General features: G+C 31.9%; 1 protein-coding gene across 1 annotated transcript in view; it reads right to left on the bottom strand.

Moving 5' to 3' along the window:
* Positions 1–6,240: 6,240 nt before the first annotated feature.
* LOC108736892 overlaps positions 6,241–18,739 on the bottom strand; it is a 34,241-nt gene continuing 21,742 nt past the window's right edge. Inside the window, exons 9-15 of the mRNA XM_025973707.1 lie at positions 15,084–15,142; positions 13,202–13,417; positions 12,284–12,403; positions 11,310–11,562; positions 10,552–10,774; positions 8,971–10,484; positions 6,241–7,890 (exon numbers count right to left, since the gene is read on the bottom strand). Of these exons, the coding sequence (XP_025829492.1) occupies positions 7,643–7,890; positions 8,971–10,484; positions 10,552–10,774; positions 11,310–11,562; positions 12,284–12,403; positions 13,202–13,417; positions 15,084–15,142 (2,633 nt within the window). The 3' untranslated portion in view covers positions 6,241–7,642. The remainder of the gene's footprint in view (positions 7,891–8,970; positions 10,485–10,551; positions 10,775–11,309; positions 11,563–12,283; positions 12,404–13,201; positions 13,418–15,083; positions 15,143–18,739) is intronic.

An 18,739-nucleotide genomic window follows, 5' to 3' on the forward strand; every position in this document is an offset into this window, starting at 1 on the left:
AACATACTTGTGTATATAACAAGTAGGCACACATCTACTTACGTACATATTTATACTATTCATTTTTGATATTATATTTCAAATAATTTGATCGTGGGATTGCCATATATCTTTTTTTTTAATAAAATACTTTCTTGGCTACATAGAAGGTATAATGGTCATTACTTTCTGCGAATTTACTGTTTATTGGATATACGGATTTCCAAGTGTAGTTTGAAGGAAGTTTCATTTAACTTTCTCATTTCTAATTGTTCTTAAGCAACTTTAACTTCAATGAAAAATTATATTTCTGTATTATCAAACATAATATTAAATCTTAATAATATTTCTAGTAAAAGAAATAATTACATTAATTTCTTTCATATTTAGTAGCTCGTCCTGCAAAATTTGTAGATTTTATGTTGTTTTTTCCAATGGTAAAAAAATATTATTATATGTTTCGCGTCTTCAATTCAATAAAAAAATTATCAAGCATTCAATGAGAATTGAAACCGTTACATTTAATAATAAATGTTGTTAATTACACAATTTATTGCTGTATAATGCGCCTTGATAAGCGAAAAGAAGGAAGATGTTATTATCAAAGGAATTTAATGCTTTATAGAATATTGGTAAGTCAGGTTTGACTTGTTAATTGTTTTACTTGTTAGTTGTACTTGTAATTATAAGGATTAATTTAAAATGAGACGATTTTAAAAGAAATTTCTCAGGGTTTGGTACATGCTAGGTTTTAGTAGATGCTGATGTTTCGAATAAAGCAATACAAAAAGCTTAATTAAAAATTACTGAATAAAGTCGGCGATAACGTAAAGATATCTCTTTGAGAAGTTGTCGGAAAATTGTCTTTAACTATAACCAATTAAAAAAATGCAACAATCTAAGAAAATATCCATGGAAGAAAATATTATTAATTTAGGTAACGCAGATAATATGATTATTATTATTATAATTTGTGAAAAAAGATTTTTATTTTTGTTTATTTTACTGAATTTTAAAGAATTCTAGAAATATTTTTAAGTTATGAAGCAACTAAAACCATAATTGTGAAATTAATAGGTAAATCATTTGTAAATAAGTGTAATACGTTATTTTATTCATTAAAACAACATTTACTAATTGTTACATGTAAAATCTAGCATGTACCAAGTAAAAGCTCGAAAAATCGCCTCGTTTTAAATCAGTCCTTACATTTGTCAACTGAAGTTGTATAAATCCTAAGATTTAGAAGTAAAACATACGATTCATTCCGGCTTTCAATGTGAAATGGACACGACATTAATTATATCACCAAAAAATACATATACCTTCGTTAAACATGGCGTTGGGCTAAAAAACACAGCCCTATTTTTGAAAGTGTTAAAAATTATATTTTTGTCCTGCTTAATTAATAAAAACGTTATTCTCTTTGATCAAGAGACAGAAACAATGTTTTCTAGAATTTTATTTAGCCTTCCTGTAAATTAAAAATAGATTCCATGTAAATATATCCAATATCGTTTACCGGATGGATAAAAACAGGCTTTTCCTCTTGAAAGATAAAATTAGTAAGTGTGCTCATTGTCGATATAAAGCTAGAAATTGTCGTTAAAAAGCATTAAAAACAGAACAGTAGATGCCTTAATTGAATAAAATCACTGTAGAATCCTTAATTTACGCAAAACCTACCATAATTGTGTTAAATTTTCATCACCAGAAATTTTAAAACCTACTCCCTTGTTTAATTTTATTATTTTATGTAATTTATAAAGTAAAGAATTCTATGAATTCAATAATTATTTTCTTGATAAATGGTTATAAACGTTTAATTCTCGTTGACAATTCAAAAGAGTCATACAGTGTCGAAGAAAGCGGCTTTCCCTTCTTGTACGAATTAGGTAGAAAGCCATTGTGTAAAGATGAATACGATTTTCAGAAGTCAAACTTAAAGATGTTTCTACCATTAGCAATATGTCAAAAGATTATGATGGATTTATTTGCAATTCTGATGAAATATGATCTTAAAAACATACAAAGGACTACCTTAGAAGTAGTTTGGTGAAATACCACTAGATATTGAATAAACAACCAAATAGGAAATTGAGCAGTTTGTAAAATACATAAAAACTGATACCCATAATAAAGCTCAGACTCAATATTATTGTCTGTTTTTGTAGTACCTAGTGTTTTATAATTAAATATAACAAAGAAATTGAATAAGCAGATAATCTAAGCAGTTAAGGGTTGTAAGGCTTCTATATATGTAGAACCAATACCGACGTTTAGTGTTGCCCAAACGCAAGAACAAGACGAGACTTAGCCAGTCTTGGTCTTGGTCTTGCGCCAATACACCTGGTCTTGGTCTTGGTCTTGGTCTTGCGCTCCCAGTCTTGGTCTTGGTCTTGCTAAAAATACGCGGTCTTGTTCTTGGTCTTGGTCTTGCAAAAACGCAAGAACAAGACCAAGACTGCAAGACCAAGACTGAATTTGGGCAACACTACCGACGTTTCGCCTCTAATTGGGAACTGTATCAAGGCAGGTAAAGATAAAGCATAAAGATAAGATAAAGTTTTTCAATTATTAAAGCCGAAACGTCGATGGTGGTTCTACACACAAATATAAACTTTTCAACCCTTAAGTGTCTAGATTCTTTGCTTATTCATATTCAAACTAAGGGAAAGAAATTTAGAATAAACAAAAAAATTACATTTACTAAAGAACAATTAGTAAATCAATTGTCATTTAAGAAACAGTTAGAATACCTTAAGGAATTAGTTACTTACAATGTCTTTCTTTCTTTATTATTTTTTATTGCAATTTTACTAGTTCTATGAGTTTTTAATAACAGACGTTCGAATTAAGAAATTATTTTTACGATTGTTGAATGTCCCTTTGTTGAATTCTTACTGTATTCTTTTACAGGTGAAATTTGAAAATGCAGCACAGACATCTAATTTATAAACGGTGAGTTTTTCAATTTTAATGACTGTAGAAATAAAAGTTGGAGTTATTATTTTGTAAAGTTTTTGTACTACATATTTTTTCCGGTAGAAAATTTCGTTGTGTAGTGATATGAAATACGTAGTTTTGCAGGTTTAAAAATTTTTTTTTTTTTTTTAAATACTAAAAGTGTTATTTTGACCTTTTGCACATTTATCTAAGGGCCTTATAAGAATCTGAGCAAATATTCAACTGTAGTATTGCTAAACACAATAATTTATTGATATCCTACCGTCTATATAGCATCATTAGTATTCCGAAATGCTCAACCTTATTATTCTATCGTTTATTATGTGTCATTTTGATACACAATTTCAATTATTAGTTACAATCTACAATGCATTTCATCGTGAGTCCTTTTGTTAAATGTCAAACACAATTTGCTTCAATTCTGTTTCGATATTCAGCTTTGTGAATTAATAAAAAAAAAGAAGGCGGCTTATGAAAGGGAGGATTAGCCCTTATATTGACCAGGGCACAAAAAAGTTTTTATCTCCTGCTAAGTATATGTGTACAAAAAATCTTTTGTGTAATTTTATATGCATCTGACCGCTGCCCCCTGGGCCATTCGTTTTCTCGTTTTTTGCAAGTAAAGCAAAAAAAATGGGCACGTGACAAAATGGAATGAGAAAATATTTGCCATTCGCTTGCTTGCCAAGGGACTGTCAATAATAATAANCAAGACCAAGACTGCAAGACCAAGACTGAATTTGGGCAACACTACCGACGTTTCGCCTCTAATTGGGAACTGTATCAAGGCAGGTAAAGATAAAGCATAAAGATAAGATAAAGTTTTTCAATTATTAAAGCCGAAACGTCGATGGTGGTTCTACACACAAATATAAACTTTTCAACCCTTAAGTGTCTAGATTCTTTGCTTATTCATATTCAAACTAAGGGAAAGAAATTTAGAATAAACAAAAAAATTACATTTACTAAAGAACAATTAGTAAATCAATTGTCATTTAAGAAACAGTTAGAATACCTTAAGGAATTAGTTACTTACAATGTCTTTCTTTCTTTATTATTTTTTATTGCAATTTTACTAGTTCTATGAGTTTTTAATAACAGACGTTCGAATTAAGAAATTATTTTTACGATTGTTGAATGTCCCTTTGTTGAATTCTTACTGTATTCTTTTACAGGTGAAATTTGAAAATGCAGCACAGACATCTAATTTATAAACGGTGAGTTTTTCAATTTTAATGACTGTAGAAATAAAAGTTGGAGTTATTATTTTGTAAAGTTTTTGTACTACATATTTTTTCCGGTAGAAAATTTCGTTGTGTAGTGATATGAAATACGTAGTTTTGCAGGTTTAAAAATTGTTTTTTTTTTTTTTTTAAATACTAAAAGTGTTATTTTGACCTTTTGCACATTTATCTAAGGGCCTTATAAGAATCTGAGCAAATATTCAACTGTAGTATTGCTAAACACAATAATTTATTGATATCCTACCGTCTATATAGCATCATTAGTATTCCGAAATGCTCAACCTTATTATTCTATCGTTTATTATGTGTCATTTTGATACCCAATTTCAATTATTAGTTACAATCTACAATGCATTTCATCGTGAGTCCTTTTGTTAAATGTCAAACACAATTTGCTTCAATTCTGTTTCGATATTCAGCTTTGTGAATTAATAAAAAAAAAGAAGGCGGCTTATGAAAGGGAGGATTAGCCCTTATATTGACCAGGGCACAAAAAAGTTTTTATCTCCTGCTAAGTATATGTGTACAAAAAATCTTTTGTGTAATTTTATATGCATCTGACCGCTGCCCCCTGGGCCATTCGTTTTCTCGTTTTTTGCAAGTAAAGCAAAAAAAATGGGCACGTGACAAAATGGAATGAGAAAATATTTGCCATTCGCTTGCTTGCCAAGGGACTGTCAATAATAATAATTGGCTATTTTTAGACCCTAAATTGGACTTGTCCACAATTTTACTTAACCGAAAGGTTAAAAGAATACAAATAAATGTATGTCCCCTATAGCAGTGTTCTTGAAATTGCGAAATCCTGCTAATCCGTGGAGATCACGAAAGGATTGAGCTAAACTTTTTTCAAACACAAAAGTTCGTTTTATCATTGAAGCTAAAATTATTGACACCCCACGAGAATAAAAAATTGAATCTCAATTAATTATCGCTTACAACAACCAATAGACTAACGTTAAACAGTCAAATATTAAATAAATCAAATATTTAAATATCTAAATTTCAAAATCACATATTTAACTATTCAAATATTTGAAAATCGCAAAATTCGCGAAAAACTGAAAATGTTTTCTTCTGTAGGATTTTTGTATGAATCCAAGAATCGAACCTGACTGAACGACGGGAAATAATAATTATTTCAAATAATATTTATTTGCTTCAAATAATAATTTTAATATGAACCCAAAAAATTCTTAAAATAACTGTTTGAAAGGGATTTAAGTTTTTCCATATATAACGATTAGGTACCATCAGCCGATCGAAATCTAAAATTTGATTTGAACAAGTGTCGAAAGGCGATTGTTGTTTGTAATTTGGAGCTAACAAGAGAATCGCATTGGGCCAGTAAAATAGTTAAAAAACAGGGGGAAAGTTTACCCTCTTTTTTGCGAACCAATCGTGCCTTTACAGTTGGGGGAGAAGGTGCCCAATGGGAGCTGTCTCTCATGAACAATATTTAATTGCTGACTCAGAGATTGTCGATTCAGAATTTCATTATTGATTGATCATTGTTACATATGTCTACCTATACAATAAGGGAACCGAGAGAAACGCCTTCGTAAAAGCTCATACATCACGCTAAGTACCTAATGGAATCTGTCATTGTAATCATTATTTTTCTTTAACTTTAGATGAGTATCCCTAGGTACATAATAAACAATAGATGACATATACCTAGACAATTTTTTGGGTTAATATTGAAATCGGAACAGGGCAAAATGTTTAAACTTCTGTATTATTTTAAATGTTGAAAAGAAATAAGTAATTGTATTTTACAGTATAGATACAATTTCCTTAATTTTCCTATAAAAGGAGATCCACAATTACTAATTGCTACCAAAGGTAGTAATTAAACGACCTTTTCATTCAAAGCGAACTTAAATCATAGTTCTTAACACAGTAAATATTAATCACTCCACTCCTTCTTAACACTAAAAGCTTTGAAGAACTTAAAAAAGTCTTTTCATTAAAAAGGGACGTTTCCCTCAATCTTCAATTTCCCAATTTTCACCAAAGCTTNTAGAAAAAGAAACTAATAAATTAATACATATTTTCGTTAAGCCTACAAACCGGAAATAACAAAAAAAAAAAAGAATACAGCAGGTACGGTACATTTGAATGCATGTATGTAATGTATGTATTTATGTATTATGTATTTCATTATTTTCTACGTCGCTTTATAAAAATCTGTAGAGGGGGTTGTTCTTGTAACTATTGTTCGGGTAGAAAACCAGCAAATTAACTCGTTGTACACAGTACATACCAAAATAATAAACGTTATATACTTGTCACCATTGAAAATATAGACCCAAAATATATTTTGAATTCGTTCATTAAAAATGAAGAAGGCCAAGCTTGTAGGTACCTAAATTATTATTACATACGTAACAATTATTATTTTTTACGTATCTTTATGCAGTTGAAAAAATATCTTTGCTATTGAGACCTTTTTTGCGTCAATTTTCTTTGTATGTATTTTATGTAAGTATATATGTTGTTATAGGTATCTAATAATGCGTAAAGTTGTTCATTTTTAAAACACATTAACAGAAATTAACTTTAGAGAGTACGCAATTTTGAAAAGAAATGCTCTGCTGTTTTTTCTCTATAAACACCGTCATGCTAGTACATTTACGAATAATTAACAGACTTGTTCAAGAGCAATATCAAAGTTGCCAAAAAATATTCACCTATTCTCTTCTTCTTTTTTTTTTCTGAATGTAAGCGTAGCGTCAATATTACCCTCGATTCATTGAAATAGGTACATTGAATAGAATGTTTAGCTTAATGTTTTTTTCAGCATATTACATATAATAGGTAGAAAGCATTTGTACACTTTTAAAACAGCAAATATTCTTAAATACAAAGCATTCACATTATAAACAAACGGCAATTATCTACACAAAATAAATTCGAAACGATTAGAAAATTTGATACAAATTCTTCAGAGTAGGATGTTACCGTTTTTAGTCACCCAATTGGTTTCTTTTTGATTCCCTTTCTAAATAATTGAAACGATAAAATAGTTTTAAAAAATGCTTTGTAATAAGAATAATTTCGCATTTTTTTGTCTTTACGAATTACACAATCGAAAAGTAGCAATAATATCGAACACGAACAACAAACAGTGTTCAAAACACAATATACACACACATCTAACATATTGCTTTCTGTAATCAGTCTAAAGTCAAAATTCGATTTCTTATTCAATAGGTAGGTACACGTTAAAAAAATAGTTACAAATAAATTAAATCGTCTACGAATCCGTTGGCTTCAACAAATCAACTCTTTTCTAATCAGTACTTCCGATGATAATAATAAAAATATACCTCACGTCAAAAATAGACATGTAATTTGTTGAAACGGCAACAACTAACTAACCGCTAAATAATTACAAATAAATAAACATTTAAAACTTAACAGAATAGAATTTACACAGCAGGAATTTCTTAGGTACATTCGATAATGTGAGGTTGTGACGATTCTATGACGCTTGGCCTACTCTCTTTGCCGGGATGATGCGACGTTTGAGGAGGAAGCCGTTGAGGCCCTGTTTGTAACGTTGACGGCGTCAGAGACTTGGTCAATCCCGAGTGCATCAGTCCTCCTCCGTGAGTCATTGGAGGAGACTGTTGAGCATGAAGCTCGAAATGATCCCTTTGGTCTTCGTGAATGTCTTTGCTTGAATCAACTGGACCTGAAAATAAGGGAAAACTTTTATACGTTATCACTATCAGCGAATGATAATGATATCGTTGATAGAGGAGGTTAGAAATGAGAATGTATTCTAAAATCAGTCGATTAGAAATAAGCGTGATCGGTTGGAAGGACACTTCTCAGGCATGAAGGGCTAGTCACAGATATATTAGAAGCAGAAACAGGAGTTAAGAGGAGTACAGGTAGAGCTATAGTTGCGACGTTCAATATTGGTATAGTCCGCAATAAAACTGTCGCATTTACTTTCTTCTTTCAACTTACTATATAGACTAGAGCGGTTGCTTACAGAACGCCTACTTTTGCTTACGACAGACGTAGCGAATATCGTAAACATAGAAAAGAGATGGCAGGTATAAATTGCAGCGGACACTAATGAAGAAAAAGGAATAACATTACACCAATTGATAAGTAACAGAAAGAGATGCAGGCAAGCAATTTTTGAGCATTTTGCCAGCAATGGACTTTAAAGAAAGTTTAAAGATATAATTCCAAGCAGGCAGTTATAAAGCCGACCCTGATCTTTTGCGTGTCCTCTGCACCATTTACTTTTATTAGGTTATCTCTTTTCACTTTGTCTGTACTACTCATGAAGGAGTTCCTAACTTAACAAGAGCGTGTTCAAAACGTAGCAAATGACTAAATTCCCAAGTGGAAACAAGAAAGAAGATACGTCTATTCTCAGAGATAATTTACTACGGACTTTGCCAGTTTTGATCGTCCACATTATAGATTAGGTTATTGTTAATAAATAGTTAAGGATGGTTTATGGAGATGCGAAGATTATCTCAGGATAGGAAAAAGCGAAGGTGCGTGTCCAACCAGTCTTAAGACTGATGACCTTATGATAGTGACGATGATGTTGATCACTATTAACGGTGTAGTTTTTGTTGTGTCATTAGACACTGAAATTCTACAATGTTCTCTACAATAATCTCATTCCTTGTTAAATTTTATTAACGACAAAATTATTGATAAATAGTGTCCTTGTGGCATTCATCCGTCAATAAATAATATTATTCTTCCAAAATGGAAAGATATGTATATATTTAAGTATCCTTACCTATGCTTCCATCATTACTCGAGTAATCGTAATAACCATTTGGAGAAGTTTCCCCATGGAGCTCCTCGTCGATGTTATTTGGTCGGCAACTGGTCGTCTTCCAATGGGTCCTTAATCCAGAAGCACTAATGTAATTCTTTCCGCACTCTTGGCAAATGTACGGTCTCTCATTGGTGTGTAGTCTTTTGTGTAATTTCAAATGTACAAACTGAGTGAACTTCGCTGGACAGAAGTCGCACGCGTACGGCTTCTGTCCGCTGTGCAACCGAAGATGCGTCTTCAGGTTCGACGTAGACGAAAATCGCTTCTTACAAATGCCGCACTCGTGTGGTCGTTCTCCGGTGTGCACCAAATGGTGCTTTTGGAGATGAGCAAGTTGAGTGAACGATTTGGTGCAGACGTTGCATTTGAACGGTCTCTCTCCGCTGTGAGTTCTCAGGTGAACTTTCAAATTGGAAAGCTGACCGAACGTTTTGCAGCACACGTTGCATTCGTAGTGCATTTTTCCGTCTTTCTTTTTTAAAGGATAAGGGAGGCTCCTATAACCCCTCGAAGCAATGCTCGAATTGGGATGTTGAGGACTGACACTCCGACTACTCATTCCCCTGTCGGGACTCATCGAATGAGTAGGTGAAAGCTTTCCGTTTCCGTGTTGCGGCGGTGTCAATGGAGTCAGAAGATGATGTGTCAAGTTTGACGTGATTATGTGGGAACTTGGAATGATTAAGTTCGTTGAGGTGGGATGATGGGATCCCACGTAGTTGGTACTTATGGGGGGAGAATACGTAGACGTGGGTGTCGCCGTTGTTATGTTGGTGTGGATTATTCCATTCGATGATGGATAGATGCTGTAATAATTAGCAGGTTGCACGTGGTTGTTGTAACCATCGTTTGTGTGTGATACGTATATTGTTGCGGAAGATGGTACGGGACTTGGGGAGTGATTTTTTAACAAACCCGGGCTTGTTGACATTGGGGCATTGGAAACTGCTAAGTTGGAACTCGAGTCCGGACTACATGGCATGGCTCCGTACCGGTGACTCTTTTTGTACGAGTAAGCCATTTCCGTGGGAGAGCTTGGAGGTGGTGTGGCATCCGGTTGTCGCTGGTTACTGTCGTTGTTATTGTTGTTAGAATCAGTCCTGTTCCTCAATAGAATATTCTCCAAGATACTTGAAGAAGGAGGCGTGTATCTAGTAATAATTGTCTGAGTTTTTACCTCGGGCTCGTAGAACGGTTTGTTATTAGGAACTTCAGGTGGTGGTGAGTCTAGGACTATCACCGTGTTAGGGGGTGTGACGATTCTCGGTACCAAAGTCGTCACTTCCACAACGTTAGTATCGCCGTGAGTCAAATCCTTCTCCGACTCATGGTCGCTTTCCACGTTTTTGTTCGATTTATAGTGATAAGCTTTTGTTATCTTAATCTTGACCTTGCGGTACTCGTTTTTCTGGGCTTCGGGGGAGAGGGGCGACTGTTTAATAACCGTCGTTTCTTTGGAATTCGTTTTCTTACTGGAAATCAAAGTAAATAGAATTAATAGAATAGAATAGAATTTCTTTGACAAAGATTTCGACTCACCTAAAATCGAGTACATAATTATTTTCACTGTCCGAGTCACTGGAATCTTCAGGGGGTGTAAAAGCGTCATCGTGATAGCCATGGCTGTGATACCCTTCGTCAGATCTCACGCTGCCATCTGTTGGAGTGAGTTGGTGTTCGTAGGCACCGTCTTTCCCGGAAGAAACGGAGTCAATCACAGTGCTGACAGTGATTACTTCTGATGATTGCTGGACTTGTTGACCTGCAAATACTATCATTTGTACCACAAATATCAGGACAATCCCCATAGATTATCTTCAAACTTTTCAATCTAAGATTAATAGGCAAATATTAATGCTGGGAATTTAGTGCAAGCTAATAATTTTTGATAGAATGCGCCGATTGAATATCATTACAATTATTACAGAAAAGAACTTTAAGTACTTGTTTTCTTGTAAAGACAGAAAAGTTTTGGAATGCGCAAGACTCTTTCAGTTTAATCTTAATCGTGATTTAGTCTTGCAGAGGTGGTCTAGTCTTTGATTTTGATCCCATGAATTAAATTTCAATCTTCTTGGCAGTTATTTACATTTAACGAATGTTTAGATAAGATTTTGCTCATTACTCAAATATTTTTTAATCTTCGTCACAAATGTACAGAAATTTTTCTCATCAACTTGAGGTAATTTATAGTTTATATAAACAGAAAATGAATGTTCACATTAATATTTGATACAGTTCAATTTTTTATATTTTACCAAGAAATAATTATTTTCTAAACTTGCATTTAGACTTACGTATCCTTTGTAGCATTTGTTCTCCAGTCAACGGATAATTCAGTCTTTCGGCAAATTCCTTACAATACCACACAAGTAATTCCTGATTTGGCAAAATTGGTTTAATCGTGTAAAAATATATGTTCATTTTGTACTGACACGCTATGAGATTTTGAGATTCACTAGAGTATGCCGGGTTCACGTATCGCATCCAGTTGGCCTTCGAGGTATCGTACCCGTCAATGTAGTAAAATAATTCATTGTCTTTGTATATCTGCAAAGGATATAAAAACAAAGTAATTAGTAAATGACGGGATTTCTTAATAATCGTGACGCTTCAGGCACACCATGCATCGCATATTACTACATCAGCAATGCCTTTTTTTATCTTATCTACGGCGGTGGCCTATTCATTGCAAAAGCAATAACCTTCAGTATCCACCAAATCAAAATTGGCATTTGACAAAATTGGATTGAAATTTTATCATTGGAATGTGTAGGAAAGTGTATCATTAAATAATGAAACTAGTACGAAACGTAAAATGATAAAAATAAGAAATAACGGGTGCTATGGAAGTCAATCCACAGAAGGAGACATGAAGGATACCTTATAAGGCTTGAAGGACTAGAAACAGGGGTAAAAAGGGACAGTAGCAGGCTTGGAATAGGAGGGAGTGAAAGTCCAGTCATGGGACTGACAATCCCAAAATAATATGATAACCAGTAATAGAATTTCTTAGGTAGGAGGTTTGATGAAGTGGAAAAGACAATTTATTATAATTAGTAAAGGTACTTAGTTTGAGGAGATTCATGCAACACCTTAACCTTAACCTTAATCATTGTAATTCTTTCATACAAAAAGGCTTTATAGGAACCTCCCTAAACAATTGAAACTTCCAATATAATTTTATTAGTATCTAAAGATTGCCCTATAAACTAGCGTGAAATACAACAAATCATTCATAGTTTCCGTTGTGTTTAACAAAAATACCTACCCTCCAAAAATACTTCCTGTTTGCAGAACTCGGTACTGCATCTTTGGCATAAATTTCACCTACAAGAGGACCAAATCTGGTGCCTCTAGGAATGTAACCCGTACTCCAAACCCCTTGAGCCTGCAACAAAAGTCTTTAAATTAAAACCGAATAAAACACTCGGGACTAGGAAAAGGGAAGCGCTTAATAAATTATTAATGTTTTACTGGTGGTAAATATCCATACTTAAATAATTAAACAAAGAATCTATTTCTGTAGCACAATTAAATAAATAGGAAGAAACGAAAACACAATGAGACCTTCGCAATAGAGAAGAGTTGAATAAAAATGAGAATAACAAAATAGGAAGATATTAAACATTTCCTGAAGATTCACTATTCCTTTCTCTTTTTTCTTTATTTTATTTTAATTTAATCACAAGACACGTTTTTTTATAAAAACACATCACATTTCCGCATAATTCTCTTTAATTCAATGATGAATTGTTCTCTGGACATGTGATAGTAACTGACAACATTTAACCATTGCAATAGCGCCTAATAACCATTTGGTTGCTATTAATAGTATCCGTCTTTTTTTCTGCGCTTTTTTTAACCACTAATGAATTTATTTATGATGTTTTACATTAATTATGCAAACTTAATATTTCCAAGTACATACGTAACAATATGTATGAATATATTATTTTAATTTATTATTATTAAACAACTAAAAAGTTAATAAATTTCAGGGTACACAGAATAAAATTTTCGGAAAAATACCTAAATACAAGGTGTTTACGTTTTCTTTTTATGACTTTTCGTTGACTGAACTTGTCAACTTTTCAGGTAAATGTTAATTGTGAAAACAGTCGTTAATCAATGAAATAATTTAAAATGAATATCCATGTGGTTGTTTCAAAAGAATTACGTCACTTACATCTGAAAGCGCTTGAGAGGGTTTGAGAACAAGATTCCTTGGAAGGGTAGCTTCAGCCCTGTTGGGTGTGCCAGGGTCCACCGGAAGGTCTGGCGCAATGAATGTTGTATGAAGCTCGAACTCCTCTTCCCTAATATTGTGCGGATCAAAATCGCCGGCAGACGTGACTGCCGCATCATCCATGTTATCCTGAAGCAACAATAAATTGATTGTTTCCTATGTAAATTTAAATTATAACATTATTATTAACATTTTAATCAGTGTGACCACTAACTCTACATCTACTCAGGATGATAATGAGTACCAAAGAATAATTATAACTTTGTGAAAAGAGCGTACCATTAAAAAATGGTTAGCTACTGATATTATTTTAGGAATAAAGTAAGAATAGTATTTATTTAACAAAGAAGTTATACATTCATCAAAATACACCGAAAGCGCTTATGATACACATGGAAACATCCTTCCTATTTCTAAAACCTTCACACAATTTCCAATATTATTTACTACAGAAAATACTACAAAAGTGCTTTTTTCCCTTTCTCCTTTCCTTTGAAACTTAAACCCTATTTTCACTTGTTTTATTTATATAATCTTCCTCACCCTTCTTGCTATCCTACCCTTTTTTTTTAATCTTCGTCACAAATGTACAGAAATTTTTCTCATCAACTTGAGGTAATTTATAGTTTATATAAACAGAAAATGAATGTTCACATTAATATTTGATACAGTTCAATTTTTTATATTTTACCAAGAAATAATTATTTTCTAAACTTGCATTTAGACTTACGTATCCTTTGTAGCATTTGTTCTCCAGTCAACGGATAATTCAGTCTTTCGGCAAATTCCTTACAATACCACACAAGTAATTCCTGATTTGGCAAAATTGGTTTAATCGTGTAAAAATATATGTTCATTTTGTACTGACACGCTATGAGATTTTGAGATTCACTAGAGTATGCCGGGTTCACGTATCGCATCCAGTTGGCCTTCGAGGTATCGTACCCGTCAATGTAGTAAAATAATTCATTGTCTTTGTATATCTGCAAAGGATATAAAAACAAAGTAATTAGTAAATGACGGGATTTCTTAATAATCGTGACGCTTCAGGCACACCATGATTTTTAATTTCGCATGTGTTATTGAATGATTCTAATAGTCTCAAAAACTACAATATTCTATATTGTAGGTGTTATCATAAGTCATACTGATGGAGGTTTCAAAAAGCCAAAGTTAGACATCGCATATTACTACATCAGCAATGCCTTTTTTTATCTTATCTACGGCGGTGGCCTATTCATTGCAAAAGCAATAACCTTCAGTATCCACCAAATCAAAATTGGCATTTGACAAAATTGGATTGAAATTTTATCATTGGAATGTGTAGGAAAGTGTATCATTAAATAATGAAACTAGTACGAAACGTAAAATGATAAAAATAAGAAATAACGGGTGCTATGGAAGTCAATCCACAGAAGGAGACATGAAGGATACCTTATAAGGCTTGAAGGACTAGAAACAGGGGTAAAAAGGGACAGTAGCAGGCTTGGAATAGGAGGGAGTGAAAGTCCAGTCATGGGACTGACAATCCCAAAATAATATGATAACCAGTAATAGAATTTCTTAGGTAGGAGGTTTGATGAAGTGGAAAAGACAATTTATTATAATTAGTAAAGGTACTTAGTTTGAGGAGATTCATGCAACACCTTAACCTTAACCTTAATCATTGTAATTCTTTCATACAAAAAGGCTTTATAGGAACCTCCCTAAACAATTGAAACTTCCAATATAATTTTATTAGTATCTAAAGATTGCCCTATAAACTAGCGTGAAATACAACAAATCATTCATAGTTTCCGTTGTGTTTAACAAAAATACCTACCCTCCAAAAATACTTCCTGTTTGCAGAACTCGGTACTGCATCTTTGGCATAAATTTCACCTACAAGAGGACCAAATNTCAATAGCGTTAGAATTCATTCATTCTTTTCTAAAGCCTGAAAAAGAAATAACAAAATATTAAAATTTGTTTAATTGATAATTGGATGCATTTCAAAGATTTGATAAAAAATCAATTTCAATTTGTATTATTTCAGTTTATCGTATCATATTCTAATCACAATGTTTGTTCATTTGACACGAATGGTAAAAATTTGCAATAATTGTAGAAAATATTGAGGTAACAAATATTGGCAGCTCTGAAGGCTAAAAGGGAAGGCAGAAAAACGTTTTCACGATTAATGTTAGATATCAGATACACTAAAATTATTAAAATACGAATTTTCAATACAAGACTAAACAAATCAAGAAAAAAGTCCACAAAATCCATTTATAATACCGTTCAAGCTTGACGATCTCAATAGTAGCCCACCAACTCAAAATGTTACAGGCAGCAAAACGATGAAGAACCATCAAAAGAATATCAAATATTATCACTGAAGAGGGAAGTAACAAGTTCATCGAATGAGATGCTTCATCACCATAGGTGAGACCTGATTTCATATGGGTAATTGCAATAATAAACAAAGACAATGCCTTAGCATAGACCAAAGGAAACCACAATTTGAAATCATTGACAGAAGAAGAAATCGCTCCAACGGATTTATAGTACGGTCGACGCCATTTATAGATAATAATTGCAGAATTCGTCTTTATTTTTTGATCCAACAGCCCATAATATACTCAGATTTGTCAGATATCAGAAATGTCTTCAAGAAATTTTTGGCGAGGAATGCCCGCTGTCTTTTTCTAAATGATAAGCTTGTGTTCCATTAATATTCTGCGCCCACACATATTTCTAAGAAAACCTAGGATTCTTTGGAGAGTTGTGATGGTCTTTTCCTTTCATTGTTTGCTATGTAAATTTAAATTATAACATTATTATTAACATTTTAATCAGTGTGACCACTAACTCTACATCTACTCAGGATGATAATGAGTACCAAAGAATAATTATAACTTTGTGAAAAGAGCGTACCATTAAAAAATGGTTAGCTACTGATATTATTTTAGGAATAAAGTAAGAATAGTATTTATTTAACAAAGAAGTTATACATTCATCAAAATACACCGAAAGCGCTTATGATACACATGGAAACATCCTTCCTATTTCTAAAACCTTCACACAATTTCCAATATTATTTACTACAGAAAATACTACAAAAGTGCTTTTTTCCCTTTCTCCTTTCCTTTGAAACTTAAACCCTATTTTCACTTGTTTTATTTATATAATCTTCCTCACCCTTCTTGCTATCCTACCCTTTTTCTTAAAATTTTAATACTGATGTACACAGTAGTACTTAATAGTCGCATTTAAGTAAAACAAAATATACCATAAGACATTTAAGTTTATCATGTAAACAAAAAATTTTCATAAGTATTTCTAAAAAACCTTCATCTAACTTTCAATTTTAGATTAATTTTAAGAGTAAACTATATACATATATTTGAAGCTTCTGGTATTAATAAATAATATTTATATTTCTAGAATTTCTGGTGTATATAAGGAAAATTTCTGGTATACATAAGGAAAATTGTTATTTAAACATAATCAAGTAACATTCTACAGAAGAAGCTTTATTAGTGTATGGATATGAAATTATTTGGGATGAAGAAATAAATTTGACACTATCAAATAAAGAATTAATTATTGTTCAACATAAGCTTCCTCAAAGCTGTATCTTTGTATTGAATTAAATAAAAATAGTCAAAAAGAACGGTAATAGAAGAAACTTGCACTGAAAGAATGTCTACAAAACAATATCGAAACGTTAAACAATTATTATGTGTTAATAATAACATCATACCAATTAACTGTAATAAATTTTAATTTTGTGGTTTACCTACAAAAAGTGCACCCGGCACCTCCACCAAAATGTTCAATAACAGGTCATTAATTTATAACGTATATGTGCCTATTTGAAATATTTTATTAAAATAAAGTGATTATTAATTNACAATAAGGGAACTGAGAGAAACGCCTTCGTAAAAGCTCATACATCACGCTAAGTACCTAATGGAATCTGTCATTGTAATCTTTATTTTTCTTTAACTTCAGATGAGTATCCCTAGGTACATAATAAACAATAGATGACATATACTTAGACAATTTTTTGGGTTAATATTGAAATCGGAACAGGGCAAAATGTTTAAACTTCTGTATTATTTTAAATGTTGAAAAGAAATAAGTAATTGTATTTTACAGTATAGATACAATTTCCTTAATTTTCCTATAAAAGGAGATCCACAATTACTAATTGCTACCAAAGTTAGTAATTAATCGCTCTTTCCATCCAAAGCGAACTTAAATCATAGTTCTTAACACAGTAAATATTAATCACTCCACTCCTTCTTAACACTAAAAGCTTTGAAGAACTTAAAAGTCTTTTCATTAAAAAGGATTCTTGAAAATTGGGAAATTGAAAATTGAGGGACGTTTCCTTCAATCTTCAATTTCCCAATTTTCACCAAAGCTTTGCGATCCTTGTCAAAACATCATGCTTTTGATTGTTAAATTATCTAAAATAAAAGGAAATGAATAAATGACAAAAATAGCTTGTTCCGTTTTTAATTATATTACCAATATAAGATAGTGCAACTGACCTTAAAGTTTGAGTAGCCAACACATGACTGGTTCAAGTGGAAAACTAAAATATCTTGAAGTATAGAAATTTATATATATTTTTTTTTTCCTTGTTTAAGAAATGTTGGAAAAAAAAGTATTAACTTCACACATTCATTTATGTATCTCTATATCGTATTAATCAACAGATTTAATGTATATACAGATATTTAACTATATATCTAACTGTGTAGACCAAACTTTAGCCGAAGTATTTTGTATAATTTGAATTTTTCGTAAAAGAAAAGAAAGAGTTTTGGAAGGAGAAATTACGCTTTTCTTTAGTTTTTCCAAATTTCCTTGCCAATTTAATACTTACAGCGCCACATAGCGGACAGTAGAAACAATTTAGTGCAAATATATCTTTTCTCGATTTCTAATTTATATGTAGTTCTGCTAAAACTTGAATAACAACCGACAACAAAATAAAGTTTTTAACGTACGCTTAACCGCTATTTTGGTATATTTTACAATATTTAAAATATGTCGCAATTTGTTTATCAAGAGTCTTTCACTAAAAAATGGTTTCTTATACTGTAAGTTTTTGATAGTTCTAACCAACTATTTCTTGTATTTAAATTTTATAAGTATACCAATAAGGAATTAAAAAAACTTTTAATGTAAACTGGTTTGTTATTTTTAAATATTTCGCAATATTTAAAGCTCATCATAATTTGTTTATCAGGGGTAAGTATATAGTAAGTCTTTAAGGGTTCTGTCCAATTGTTTTTTTTATTTAAATTTTTATCGAAAGATAAATAAGCTGTTTTAATGTTGTTTTAAATTTCAATTTTTATTTCAAATTACTTTTGAGGTGATTACAATCTTGTGGTTGATTAAAATCAAACGATTTTCATTAAAAAAAAAGCAGACTTAATTTGTATTTTAATAAAAATTATTTAATTATTTCTTTTTGAG

The sequence above is a fragment of the Agrilus planipennis genome, unplaced genomic scaffold (genome assembly GCF_000699045.2).
Source record: "Agrilus planipennis isolate EAB-ADULT unplaced genomic scaffold, Apla_2.0 scaffold55, whole genome shotgun sequence".
NCBI lineage: Eukaryota > Metazoa > Arthropoda > Insecta > Coleoptera > Buprestidae > Agrilus > Agrilus planipennis.